At 34.8% G+C, this 14,451-nt stretch overlaps 1 protein-coding gene across 1 annotated transcript; it reads left to right on the top strand.

The window, feature by feature from the left end:
* Positions 1–2,490: 2,490 nt before the first annotated feature.
* fcer1g (Fc epsilon receptor IgFc epsilon receptor Ig) lies at positions 2,491–8,137 on the top strand. The gene is given in 5 exon segments (XM_047800310.1): positions 2,491–2,670; positions 5,949–6,040; positions 6,235–6,273; positions 7,077–7,103; positions 7,257–8,137. Coding segments are annotated over 5 exon segments (240 nt in total). The 5' UTR covers positions 2,491–2,651; the 3' UTR covers positions 7,320–8,137.
* The last annotated feature ends 6,314 nt before the right edge of the window (positions 8,138–14,451 follow it).

Genomic DNA, 14,451 nt, shown 5'->3' with positions numbered 1-14,451 from the left:
TCATCTAAGAAGTAACTCAGACAGCTTTTTGGGCTTCTTGCTGTGATTTCTCAGGCCTAGCTGCTTATGATCAACTAGTTGTGTAGACTAAGGGGCTCTGGCAAGACTCAGCTCTGAGCCACAATCCGAAGCTTCCTGACATGCAAGTATGGCTCTTTAGTTTTTCGCTGAATTGCTGACCATTTAGTCACACAGGACGTTAAATTGCCCAAACTGATACTAACAAGCACATTCAACATTCAATGTTTTATTTCATTCTTTCACTTTTGCATGAAGATTTCCATAGTTATTAATGAGATCATTTTTTCAAACATTTTTTCAGTTTGTTATTTGTGACCTACAGGCCTCTGTGAGCACATTAAATATTTATGTTCATGACAGCACCATCAGAAAAAGACTGTACAATTATGGCTTTCATCAAATGGTGGTTTGGAAAAAGCTCCATCTCTACAAAAAGAATATGGCAGCATGAGATTCAAGTTTGCAAAAGTGCATGTGAACAAACTGCAAATGTTCTGGAATAATATCCTTTAGACTGATTAGACCAAGGCGGACATACAGTATTTGATCATCATGCACAACACCACAGTATTTGATCATCATGCACAACACCATATTACCACAACACATTTACAACAAACACCCTGTCAGCTGTCAACGAAGGTGTTTTAGTTTGATTTGATGTGTGATGATTTGGGCTTGTTTAACAGTCAAGAAATCTAAAGAACTTGCAGTCATTGAGCCAATGATGGACTCCACTACATACCACAATTTCCTTGAAACAAAATTGAGGCCATCTGTCCAGCAGCTGAAGCTGGGATAAAATTGGGTCATGCAACAGGACAACGATTCCAAACACACCGGCAAATCGATGTCTGAATGTCTAATGAAGAAAAAATCAAGGAGCTGGAACAACCAGGTCAAAGTCAAGACCTGAACCCCATTGAGATGTGCATAAACAATTGCTCATAGGCATCTATAAACTGATGGAATATTGTAAAAATAATAATAATAATAAAATACCTATAGATTTCTCCAAAAAATGTGAGAAACTGATACAGAAAACATTTTTTTTAAGAATTGAAAGAGAGTGTATTTTCTTTATCACATGACTGTACATTCTGAGCCGAGCAAATTCTGCACATCCCGTTCTGAGAAATAAGACCTCAGCTCTACAGATTAAGATCTGCAGTATATACCTCTTGCGTTCTTTTCTAATAACATTCTGTAAATTGAACTTTTATAATATAGTACTCTATTGATTTAGCTCTAGGTAAATCCATTAAGGCCAGTAAATGAGTTGTGCATTGTGACATGTTCAACCTGCTCTCAATTTAGCCTGATGTTTATAGTACACAAAATACACATAATACTTGTGTGGCACATTTCTATCAGACAAACCTCAGAGGCTCTATTAGATTAACTTACAAATATACAAATACCTTAAAAAGCTGCTTTGTAACTAGAATAGATGGCAAAAAAACAGTCTTTAAGATAATTATGTTTATGTAACTCTTCATGACTATAAACTATGGCATGATGCTTGATGCTAATTTTGTACAAAATATATGCTATAAAAATGGTGATGAAATGCTTGTGTTTCTTTAACCTAAAAATAATGTTTTATATTAATTCAAACTAAGTGGATCACACTCAAAAGAATTTCATTTATTTTTCAAATTCACCCTTTAATATAGTTGATTTGTCCTTTTCATGTAGCAGTAGAAACAATATACAGTAGGTATAAAATATAATAACATTTTAGGCATGTCGTCTTCCAGATGCACCTGACATAAGAATAACAATCACCTGACATAAGACCATAAGAATCACCTTCTATAAGATGATCATTCTCTACATAAAATATAATAGCATTTTACAAACAAACAATATAAACTACATTTCCTACACACTTTATTCCACATATTTAAGTAAAAAGCAAAAAAGTCAGACAGTCACAGCCTTGTGTGGTGCTCTAACGTTTTGCTAAATACGGACAGTGAGTAATGAGTGCAAGTTTATTTAATCACTATATTGTCTAAAAAAAACATTATGCTTGTTGAAATTGTGGTTAAATCTAGCTTACAGCTGACTGACAGCTGGCAGTGACTAACTGACCATGCAGTAACATATTTTAACTGATAGAAATACATGAGCATGGCAGTAATATTATACCTTCGTACTGTCAAGCATGGAACGTCAAAATAAGGTATCCTTCCTACTAACACTTTAATTCAGTACATTGATGAATGAGTAGTAGCAAAGTGCTAAAATTGATCTTTGTTCTATTACAAAACATCTGGATACTACACTAATATCACATGGTGAACATTTACATCAGTTTAAAAAATAATAGTGTCATGACACTGAGTATGTCACAGCTTTTAGCATTTAAGAGCATTTGCGCCTTACGGGTTTTTTTTTCTTTACCTCCCATCAGAGAAGTGTGGGGTTGTCTTAATCTTCAAAACGGACACGCATATACCACAACTTCCCCTCATATGCCTCTCTCACTTTGCTCTTGTTAGTTTCCTGAAAGCTAGCTGTCCATCGATGCAGTGTGGTTCTGTTTCTCTGTAAAACTCTGTCAGTTTCACACAGTTTCAGTTGCGAGTAAAGTCCGGATTCACCCTTGTCACCTTCCTCTTTTGATGACCATTGGCTAAGCTGGTAAGTAACATAACTCTAATGTAATGTGACTAATGTAAGATTTTGACACAAGATTTATAGTTTACCTAGACAGCAGTTAACACATATACCTCCTTAAACTGCTTAACATATACAGTATATCTCTTCATATCTAAGGATAGCAAAAATGATGACGAATTTATGTCATCCGGTAGTAAATCAGCAAGAATTAAATGTTTTTACATTAGTTATATTTGGATGGCAAATTTGGACAATTCAATCTTCTAATGATTATGTAAACAGAGAGTTGCTGAGGTTGACATGAGGCCTGTGAAAATAGTTTATTTACAATCACAGTCATGGACTTTCACATGAAGAAATGTAAAGAAATGGAATACAGTGACTCAGCATTGATTTTAGAATATTTAATGCATACTTACAACAAACACATTATTCTAAAATGTACTTTATGATTCAGTATTGTTTCCAGGATGGTGAAAGTTTGTTATTAGTAATAATATCGAGGCACGTAAGCTATATAAATGTGGCATTAATTGGAATAAATAATACCCAAATGCATGGGCTAAGATTTTAACATTAAAGTAATGATGTGTAAATGGATATGCTTCCTGATATTTACATAATTTCCCACATTTATATTAATTGCTCATCTAGATTTCAAACTCTCTACCCATTCATCTGTCTAATTTATCTATCATCTACAGGCATTTATAATCAAATAATTGTTTCTGCAAGCGAAATAGAAATTAAGCTTTTCTCTTTTCTTAACATTTTCTTGCAATGAGGGATGTGAATGTGAAATGTGGATGTGACCAAAGGGTTTTTTTTTAACTTCACACCATACGATCTGAGATCTGGTTTTCTTTTTTAATCTGAAAAAATTCCCTCAAACCTAAACCAGTTACAACTTTATAATGTACTTGTTGAAGATTATTTTTAATCATAGACTTAGTCATATGCTCAGTCATAGATTATGTTATAAAGGATTTATCTGAAGCTGTAAACACTATATTTGTACCCTGATACAATATCATCACCTGCACCTCCGGCTAAGTAAAGATACTCTAAAAAAACATCTTACGAAAAAATACATATTTCCTTAAACATTTACAATTTCTTTAGCTCCTAGTTTAAATAAGTCAAAAATTTCCACACAGCCACGAATGTATTATTTGATTTTGTGGCTAAGAGAACGCAATGCCAGAGCATTAACCCTTTTATAAATGTATGTGTATTTATTATATATATATATATATATATATATATATATATATATATATATATATATATATATATATATATATATACACACACACACACACACACACACACACACACACACACACACATATACATACATACATATATATATATATATATATATATATATATATATATATATATATATATAAATCTAAAATCCATGTATATTATTAATATTATAAATGTTATCTTTTAATGCAGGTTTTATCTTTTCATATGTCTGTAGAGTTTAGTCTAAAACAATGAAAAGAATATATAAAAAGTTTTTTTACAGGAAGAAAAAAAAAACTCTGCGAATATTGTAATGTATTAAAAAATGGTTATATTGCAGTCTCTAATACTTACTTGTAATTTAAATATGTAGGATGTACTGTAGACCCACTAAAGTTAATTAATTATTCCCAGGCTATGGGTGCATTGTCCTCCCTTAAGGGATTTTGGTTTTGAGGCATGATAAATCCTCTAAGGACAAAAATAGCACAGATGCAGATAAACTACCAATAAAAAAGATTCAGTGCTAGTTTAAGAAGTTTTTTTTTAACACTTCTTTATCTAACAAGTAGCAGTGACACAGAAGTAACAGAATGTAACTGACAAAAGCAATAAAAACATATGGGCTTTGCCATTATAGTAAAATAATCTGCAATGCTATAGAATGGTGTCTGGATTATTTTCCTCTAACAGCAGCATGTCAAGATCTAATCCATATACAGTCTTTGAGACAAGATATTTCCTCTATTGACCTTCCTGTGGTGAAAAACTATCTCACGACACAACGGCGACACAAGACTTGTTGGTGCGACAAATATATAACTTTCCTCTTACAGATACCTCTGCAATGTGCAATTAATTAACATCTTCTGATCAATCATTTTCTTTATAACTTAAATTCTTGAAAGATTTGTCATAAGATGAAATTCAAATAGTCACTTTGACTGCTTTAGTACTTTTCTAGACTTCACAGAAACTACATAATGTAAATAAAATTAAAATTTCACCTATTATTGGTCATGAACACAACCATGTACCGTACGATATGCAGAAAAATTAAAAAAGAAATTTTGAATAAGAAACAAAAATGATTTACTTGTATAGAAGTAGAAAAGGAACTTGATAATCTAATATAAAGGATATAAAAAGCAGATAGACGGATGGCAAAAAAAAATAATAACATCCTTTCTGTAAGGATGTGATATTAATGGAAGGTTTTTCAGGTGGTTTTTCATGGTCAGTCATTTTTCCACCATGGAGGATAGAGGACGTTGTGATTTTTGCTTTCACACTAACATAACAGACCATTTTAATTTTATTATTATTATTTTTTTGTGTTATTAATGTCGAGACAGAGATAATTGAGAGGCTATTGAGCGAAAAACTGTATAGGTGTTATAGTGTAGGGGATTATAAATTCCGCATTTAATGTAACTAAGAATGGATTAAAAAAAAAGACACACTATTGGAGAATTGTTGTGGAAGAAGAGATTACACAGCAACATGCCACTAGTCAAACTGACTTTCATTTCCCATTTTGAATGACTTGTTTCCCACTTTTTTTTTGGTTACATATCCATTGCTGTTTCGCACAATACATTACAATACCTTAAATAACTCCTGCTACTATATTAAATGTTCATTCCAGTATTTCTGCACATGCAATATTGAACATACAGTATTTACACTGGTCGGCGCTGCTTTTGAGTATTGTCTTTTGTGTATTGTCTTGTATTGTTTGTTTGCACTGTCTTTGTCTTGCACTGTCTTTGTCTCACACTGTTTGCACCAGGTTGCACAGATGCACTTTATGTATCTAGGACTAACTTACTTAAGTCCTTAAGTCCAGGGTCCCGGAGAAACGTCATCTCGTTTCACTGTGTACTGCAACAGCTATATATGGCTTAAATTACAATAAAAGCTTACAACTGATGAAGAATAAAAAATAGCTTATTATTATATCAAAATAACTTCTCATGTACAGTAGGAGTTGATAAGCCGGAGATGGTCTTTAATTCTGAAATCTGCTTCTTTCTTTCTCAAAGCTGCTATGGATAACATAAACATCTGCTATGTCTTGGATGCCTTTCTGTTTATCTACGGACTTGTCCTAACTGTCCTTTACTGCAGATTGAAGGTACACCCTTTTTTGATTAATGAGGTTTTGATCACTGCTCATGATTAGGTTTTGATGTGAACTTTACATATTTAATGTTATTATTAATTAGCACATAGTAGCAGGGGGTAAGAAAAGTTGACATGTACTGTATAATAAAAAAAAACCCACAATGACATCTCTTTATGTAAATGTTGTTGTTTTCACACATACAGCTACAGCAGGATCGTTGGAAAAATCAGGGTTCTGGGAAGGTATACATACACACACACACACACACACACACACACACACACACACACACACACACACACACACACACACACACACACACACACACACACACACACACACACACAATTTCACTGACATATACACTGTAAATAATGCAGCTAATTTAAGCCTTAGCTACACTAAAATCTAACTTTCACTATGACCTCAGTATCACAAAGTATGCCATGCCACATCACAAAAATACACATTTATTACAACCAACAATACAAAACTATATAATGATTATAACTTTAAAATACAGAGAATAATCTTTATGTATAATGACATTCTCTCTGTGGAGATATTTGGGTGGAGATAAAGGTTTCGATCTCCACCTAGAACATTTTCTGCTAGTGTGCGAGCCAACAATGTGATGTCTATTGTAAGAAAACTATTTCATCATTGTACGAAACCCGGTGTTTTCGATGGTCAGCGTTAACACGCTCAACATTCTCAAGTAAACCAGTATGAGCTACTACAGCTAAAATTATAAGCAGAACTTTACTGTGGTTTGTGCGGAAGTTTGCTGAAGATGGCTTTGCTATCTATTACAATCTTTTTCAGTAATGCTGATCCTGTCTACTTCTCCTTCATTTCACACTAACTTCCTCATATTTAGTATGTATGGTGCAAACACTTTTTAAATGATACATGCAGCTCTTTTAAAGTACAGAGAGACTTATTATGCTTCATTTCAACAATTCTGCAGGTTTATAAGGGTGTTGATTTTAAAAAATGTTTCAAGTAGACTAAGTTTTCATTATTTTTCTTCTCAATCTTGCAGAAGGAAGCAGCAGAGGGAGTCTATGAAGTAAGTTCTTCCCTTTATTACAGCCAGGAATGATCATTTAAAATCTGTAATTTTCTTTTTCCCAGCATGGCTCAAATGAGCTCCAATATTTAGAAAGGGTTTTGTAAGATCTGTAAAACACCTTCACTCAATCTCTTCCTCTAATTCTTTCAGGGACTTTCACATCAAACTCAAGATACCTATGAGTCCATCCAAATGAAGGGCGCCAAGGCATAAGACAGACATACAGTAGCGAAGAGAAAGTATCAGAATGCTTTATTTCTCTTTTGTAGCAGTATTTATTTGTCTTATTTCTGATGTTAAAACATTTCTTTGAATAGATATGCACTGTAATGCTAGAACCAGACTTAAAATTAATTTTACTAAAACTCTTAATAAAAACTGTAAATAATTTCTTCATATATTTTGCGAATTATAAATGTATAAGCAAACTAAACTTTATTAAATTTGACAAGGAACTTAATATTAGAAAAATAGCATCACGGAAAGTCATATTAAAAACAAAAACTTATTCATGCTGAATAATTGTAAATGTATGTAATTAAAGTCTCACCTCTCTCCTTTTTATCTTACATTATTACACATGCTTTTTAAAAATGTGCTGATTTTACACAATTGCAAAATTGCTAATGCGTTTGGATACGCGTGCTGTTTCTTTCAAAGGTTGACGCACGTCTCCGGTCGCTATAGCAACAACTGTCTTCCTGTTTCTTTTTTTTTTTTGGTTGTCTGACAGAAATGAAGTAACATCACTGGATGTATAAATACATAGTGGTTTCTGTATTCGTGAGATGGTGTTAATGCTAATGCAGTTTTGACTATTAAGCACAAGAGAGCAGGATTTAGGCCTTTTTTTATTGTCTCCACCACTGAGTTTCGCATCACTGTGTATTTATTCATTTTAAGTCATTTGTGATTGTTACTAAACCATGCGTACTTCTCTAACTGCTGTTATTTATGATTTTGTATTTTATGTATAATTCTCTGGTTAACCTGTCTATTTTGGTTTCTTTCAGTAAAACTAATTACATATGCATCCTGGTTGCTGAGTATGTTTTTCAGAAACCATTAACGGACACACATATTTTTATATAGAATAAAACTTGCTGCTGAAACACAAGGTGAGGCATCAGCTTCAGTGTGGGCACAAATGTGACCAATTGCTGTATTCTGCTAGGACGGTGGTAGCTTTCTGCTTTTGGTCAGAAGGTTGTGGGTGATGCTGACACTGAGCCCTTAAGTAATTCTCTTAACCTTATTTGCACTAGTACTGCTATTTAACTAGAACCTGTCCACATAAGTGCCAGATTTTGGAATATTTGTTCTGAGAACAAAATCAAAAGTAACAAACAGTAAATCAAACAAGATATTTGCAGGTAATTTTTACTTTTTTTTATTTCTTTTTTGTGTAGATCACATGACATGATAAGCCTGAAATTGGTTTCTTATTAGTAATTTTTTATTCATATGTATTAAATAATGATTAAAACTGACATTTATCCTGAATATTCCAGATATATTTAGCCCCCAGGGGAATTATTGTGAAAAGCCTTTTGACAATCCTTTTAGAATAATGCTATTTGCCTTTTCTCTAAAAAGAATGCATTGTGGTTTACCACAACAAGCCACAACCTGTTAGAATTCATCAGAGGAAATATTAATTTGGCTCCAGACAACACATTGCTACTGATTGAGAATCTTTCATAGTACAAAACAGTGAAACAGAGAACGACAGTTTCTTTTGTGAACACTAAAGCCAGACTCAAAGTCTTTGCTATCTAAATGCCAATATTGAGAATATACTTGCTGCTACATGTCTTCATGTCACTTATTCACAGCAGTCTGCGTTATTTAAAAAAAAATTGTCACTGGACTGGCTAAACAAGCTGCAGAAAGACACCACCCAAAACACCAAGACAAACACTGCTGTCATTTTAATGAATCCAGTCACTAGTTTATGAGCTCACATTTGAAAAGATTGTTTGAAATGTAACTACTAGATTGTAGGAACTGTAAGGAATTTGCAGTGATACAACAGAGATGTGTTCTCTGCATGGTTTCATCATGAATTATAGCTACTCTTTTGAGTGATTTCCCTGTTTTTCTTTGGTTTCTGTTTTTTTTTCTAACCTCTGAAATATATCGGTAGGTAGATTAGCTACAGTAAATTGTCCCAGGTTTGTTCCAGTGTGCAAATAAGTATGTTTTCCTGTATGTCCCATGCTCCTATGATAGGACTATTCCTGAAGACAAATGAATGAATGAATGAATGAATGAATGAATGAATGAATGAATGAATGAATGAATTAATGAATGAATGAATGAATGAATGAATGAACAAACGAACAAACAAATGAAACATACAGCAGACTAAAAATAGCTCCTTTTCATATGTGTCACAGTATTTTAAAATTTCAATATTCATGAGTTAGAATAGAAGTCGTGTGGCCACTGATTGTGACAGGCTGATTGACCTAATGGACTTCTGAGTTATTGGCTGTAGGTTGTCAGAAGTGGACAAAAATAGGAACTTTTCAGTCTTCATTTAATTTTTAACTACACATGCTTGGCTTTTCTTGTCAATTAGCTAACCGGACAACTGTGTTAAGTGACGTATGTTTTCAACAAACTGTTTAGTAAATGTTAGATTTAACAAAATAATGTTTGCGAGTGTAAGGAATTGGCCTGAACTTTTTCCTGCTTGGACATTAGGGGGACATTGTTGCTTTTGTGTTTGTGCCATGTGCTTTTGTTTGTTTTTTTTGTATCACGTGTTAGCCCTGCCCTATTTTTAACAGTTACCCTGCTTCTGCACACCTGTTCCAATTATTGTCACCCCTATTTATACCGGTTGTCTTGCGTCTGTTCTTTGCTGAGTCCTTGTCTTTGGTTTGCTGTCTCTTTGTTTGTTGCTCCTGTGTTTTGTGCCTCCAGTCTCCAGTGTTTCTTGCCCTTTGTTATTTTTTCCCTAATAAATGTTATCCCCGCTTATGGGTCTGTGTTTATCCCCGTCCCTTTACAGTAAGATGATGGATCTAAAACAAATACTTGTATATACAGCATAACTCATTAAAAGATAAGAAGCACTACTTTGCTTATTGTTCATGCTGTGAGCATCCATGTTGATTTGATGTCACTTGATGAATTTGGAGTTTTTTATTAGACAATCTGGAGTCCCTGCCCAGATAGCAATTACATTTGGGCCACATGTGGGTATTATCTGGCACATATGGCCTAGATGTGGCTTGGCTATACAGATATGGGCCAAATTGTGGCCATATTTGTTTTGCCATAACTTTAAATTCAGCGGGAAATGCTCTCTTGGTTCACAACTCATTTTGAGGTATATGGCCCAGATAACAATGAACACATGAGAACCATATGTGGTTGAGCTATGGCACACAGTGAGAAACACCGACTTGTGGTAAACCTTTGGCTTATACGTGGAAAAACACAGGAATCCTGAAATCAAGTGCGGCAGACATCCTCCGTCCCACACCTCAGGTTGCTATGCATCTTCCCTCCTATTGGTGGAGTGAGACTACGGCGCGAATGTGACTGAGACTCGGGCAGTGGGCGACATTTCTGCTTTCCTCACGACTGTGTAAGCTACATTCAGGTAAGTGATTAGTACTTTACAGTCATATAATTGAAATATGCAGCATTATGTGTCAATATTGCATGTTATTAAGCCTTATTAGTTTAATTGAGGAAGGGGTCAAATTAGCTAATATTTTCCTCAGTTTAACAATACAGTTTAATGTACGCTAGGGCTCCGCTGGTTTGGCATTTTAAATTCCGATGTTTTTGGCTATTAATCAACAGTACTTAAGTACAGTTGGCCGCATATTCACAGATTGGAGTTTCCCAAGTCAATAACTCCTGAGCTAAACGCTGTTACTACACAAATAACACCTCTTTTCTATCGTAGTAAGGTAGAGAGGCAGCTACAACCCAATTTTCCTAAAAATCAGCTTTCCTCCGCGGTGGACAAAATACATGTCTCTATGTGAGAACCAGGGGACCGTCTGCAAAGTGCAAAACCCGAAAAGCGAATACTAAAAACAGTCAACTTGGGAGGAATGTCTTTTGTACATTTTTATGTTTTTTTATATGTAAATATTTCCCCCAAGTAAGTGTTGTAGTATAACTATCAGGACATCAGTGATGTGTGAGCTGAATTTGGTGACAGTACAGTATTCGCTTTTCGGGATTTGCACTTTGCAGACGGTCCCTTGGAATCTCTCTTATGCACTGAAAGTCATGCATGTCTTTTTTAAAGCAGAATACATCCAGTGTAAATTTTAACCAGTTGGTGAAAAAGTATTCTAAAAATATATTCTAAAAACAAAATCTAAATAATTTGTCATAAGAAATTATGGTATTATTATGGCCAACATATTGAAAAATACAATTTGCAATTCCTTTCGAAAAAATTTTTTGGTCAATCAGAGGTGGTTCATTATTGCAATTAAAATATTAAAGGAGGAAATTTATATTAAATGATTTTTCCCCCCATTATCCTCCAGCTCTAACTTCCATATTGTATTGCTGCTAGCATTATTTAAATTCATCTTTATTGCAGAGACCGAGACGGGGTAGGAGGGAGCGAATGAAGAAACACGAGGCCCAACAAAACACTGCCGACCCTCATTAGGCACATCAAAACTCAATTTCTCCGTACAAGTTCTCTGTACAAGTTAATCTGATTTTTTTTTCTGTGATTTTTATTACTCTGAGTTGAATACATTCTTAAATGTATTCTTATGTTTACTCTTAAAGCTTTAATTATTTAACACTTGTTTTGAAGTAAATTGTTTTGAGTACATTTGTTGTTGAGTGTTTCATTTACTTTAAAGTTAATAAGACTTTTACATACTGTCAGCTGCATATGTGGCACATATGGGCCAATAGATTTTAACAGAACTCAACCATACTAAAATTGCATATAAGGCTCATATTTGGGCCACATTAAATTTTATTATTTGTCTCATGTTTGGTGGAGTTATGGCACTCCTTTGGTTCAGTTCTTTCAAAGAAGAGGTGTGCCATATTTGGGCCACATAAATTATATTTGGCTCATGCTTGGTAAACTTATGGCTCTGCTTTGGTTCAGTTTTGGCAAAGGAGATGTGGGCCATATCTGGGCCGACAAACACAAACTAATCTGGGCCACAACTCAGCTGTTTATCTGGCCCAAATCTGGTCCAAAGGAAATTTGCTGACTGGGTAGGAATTTCAAGTTAAATTGAAGTTTTCTTTCTTTTGTCTAGAAGTGAATGCAGTGTTATTCTAGAAAAAAAAAATGCAATAGGTGGAAAACGTTTAAATGGACAGACTATATGACTGACAACAATTCGAAATTCCTTCTTGTCCAGATTGGGTGGATGTTGGCAGTCAACATCATTTATTGATGCAGTACGTACGAGAGAACGTTTCTCCAGGACCATGGTGCTACTGTACATAGAAGAAAGACAGAGCTACGTAAAACAACACAGATCTAAGGATCTTAAGTAAGTTAGTCTAAGCCACATAAAGTGCAAGGCTGCCAACTTCACACAATTGACCCAAATCTCACGCTCTCACGCCACATCCCCATATTCTCACGCAGACTCGTGCAGCAGTGAGGGAAAAAAATCGCACCGCATGATCTCGCAAAGCAACGCGCAGAGAGACCAGACAGACAGTGTAGTGAGTTTTTTGTGACAATTGTGAAGGAATTACACAATATATTCCCATAAACTGTGTAGACAGCCGTTTTCCCTCCCATCTGCACCGTGTGAATTGTGAACGCAGGCAGGTCAGTGAGTTACAGGGCAGTCCGTGTCTCCGTCCAGTTTAGGTCTATGCTACAGTTTATATAGAATTAAGTTAGAATTGGCAGAGTTGTTTGTTCTGAAGCACCGAGCAGTTATTTTACATAAATTTATCATAAAAACAGTACAAAAGCATTTCCAGATGACAAATATCTGGACATGCCTAGTATTTAATGTTAATTATTGTTTTCTAAGAACAGAATGTCAAGTCAACGACATCCCATATAAAAATGATTTTATTTATATCAATCACAACTCATCAATCATGTCCAGATATTTACTGGTGGTGGTGTCAGTATGGATAAATTAAAATTTTCTGTTATAGGATGTTATCCACCAGCACTTACAATAGAGCACATGTTAATCCTATTTCTGTAAAATGTTTGTGAAAATTAAATTTAATGTAAATCTTCAAAGAAATTCTGTACAGATACCAAATACTTTGACAATCAATATATACTTAATCAGAAACGATCCTGACCTCCCTGGGGCCCTAAGCAAAATTCTGCTAAGGAGCCCTCCTACCTGACACGTAAGCCATGTAAACCATTTGCCACACATTCACACTTGACACCCCACTGCTCCCACTACAAATCTCCCTCCTTTGAGAAGTTTGCTCCTAGTGAATATGCAATAGCAGATATCAGAAATTATGTTTTTACTAGTGTAAAATGTAATTCCTGATATCAAAAATATGGTTACTACTAGAAATCACACTCTTAATATTTACATTTTAAGTATTGAAAACTGAATTCTTGATTTCAAAAATCCATATCATATGAATGTATAAAAGCTAAAATGGCTTGCCATACCGTATCACTGTTTTATAGTATGCACGAGAGCAATACTTGATCCATGATGGTTATTATTTACTGAGGGATGTGCATTCATATTGACCTGGCATCAACATAACTTTACTGTTATTTGCTCTTGCTGACAACTAACTTGAAAAGAACACAAGTTTACCTGATTGCTGTTCTCGCATTTCACTATCATTTTGTTTCTTTTTTCTCTTTTTATGGCCAGATGGATAGCTCCGCTTCATATGGTCATCTACACAGTAAACTTTAACACGCGCTGTAAAATGAGGCAGGGGAGGCGGGGCCTTACGCAACTTGCGTAGTGAGGGTATAGGGCCGATCGGCTCTGAAGTTACTTAATACACTTCTGCTAATGCAAGGATTTTGTGTTTGTATTTCCCCCCCCACCAAGCCACGCCCCTCCACAAGCCACACCCCATAACAAAGCCCCGCCCCCACAATCTCACTAAGCTGAACTCAAAAGTTGGCAGCCCTGAAAGTGCATCTGTACAACCTAGTGCAAACAGTGTAAGACAAAAGACTGCAAACAAACAATAGAAAACACTACAAGACAATACACAAAAGCAGCACCGAGCAGAGTACATACTGTACATTCTATAGTACATGTGCAGTGTACATACTGTGTACCAGTGTACATGCTCTATATTCTATAGTACATGTGCAGTGTACATACTGTGTACCAGAGTACATACTCTATATTCTATAGTACAT

The sequence above is a fragment of the Tachysurus fulvidraco genome, chromosome 1, assembly GCF_022655615.1.
Source record: "Tachysurus fulvidraco isolate hzauxx_2018 chromosome 1, HZAU_PFXX_2.0, whole genome shotgun sequence".
In the NCBI taxonomy this organism is placed as follows: domain Eukaryota; kingdom Metazoa; phylum Chordata; class Actinopteri; order Siluriformes; family Bagridae; genus Tachysurus; species Tachysurus fulvidraco.
Note: the sequence above shows the minus strand (reverse complement) of the source record. Positions and strands in the feature narration are given on the sequence as shown.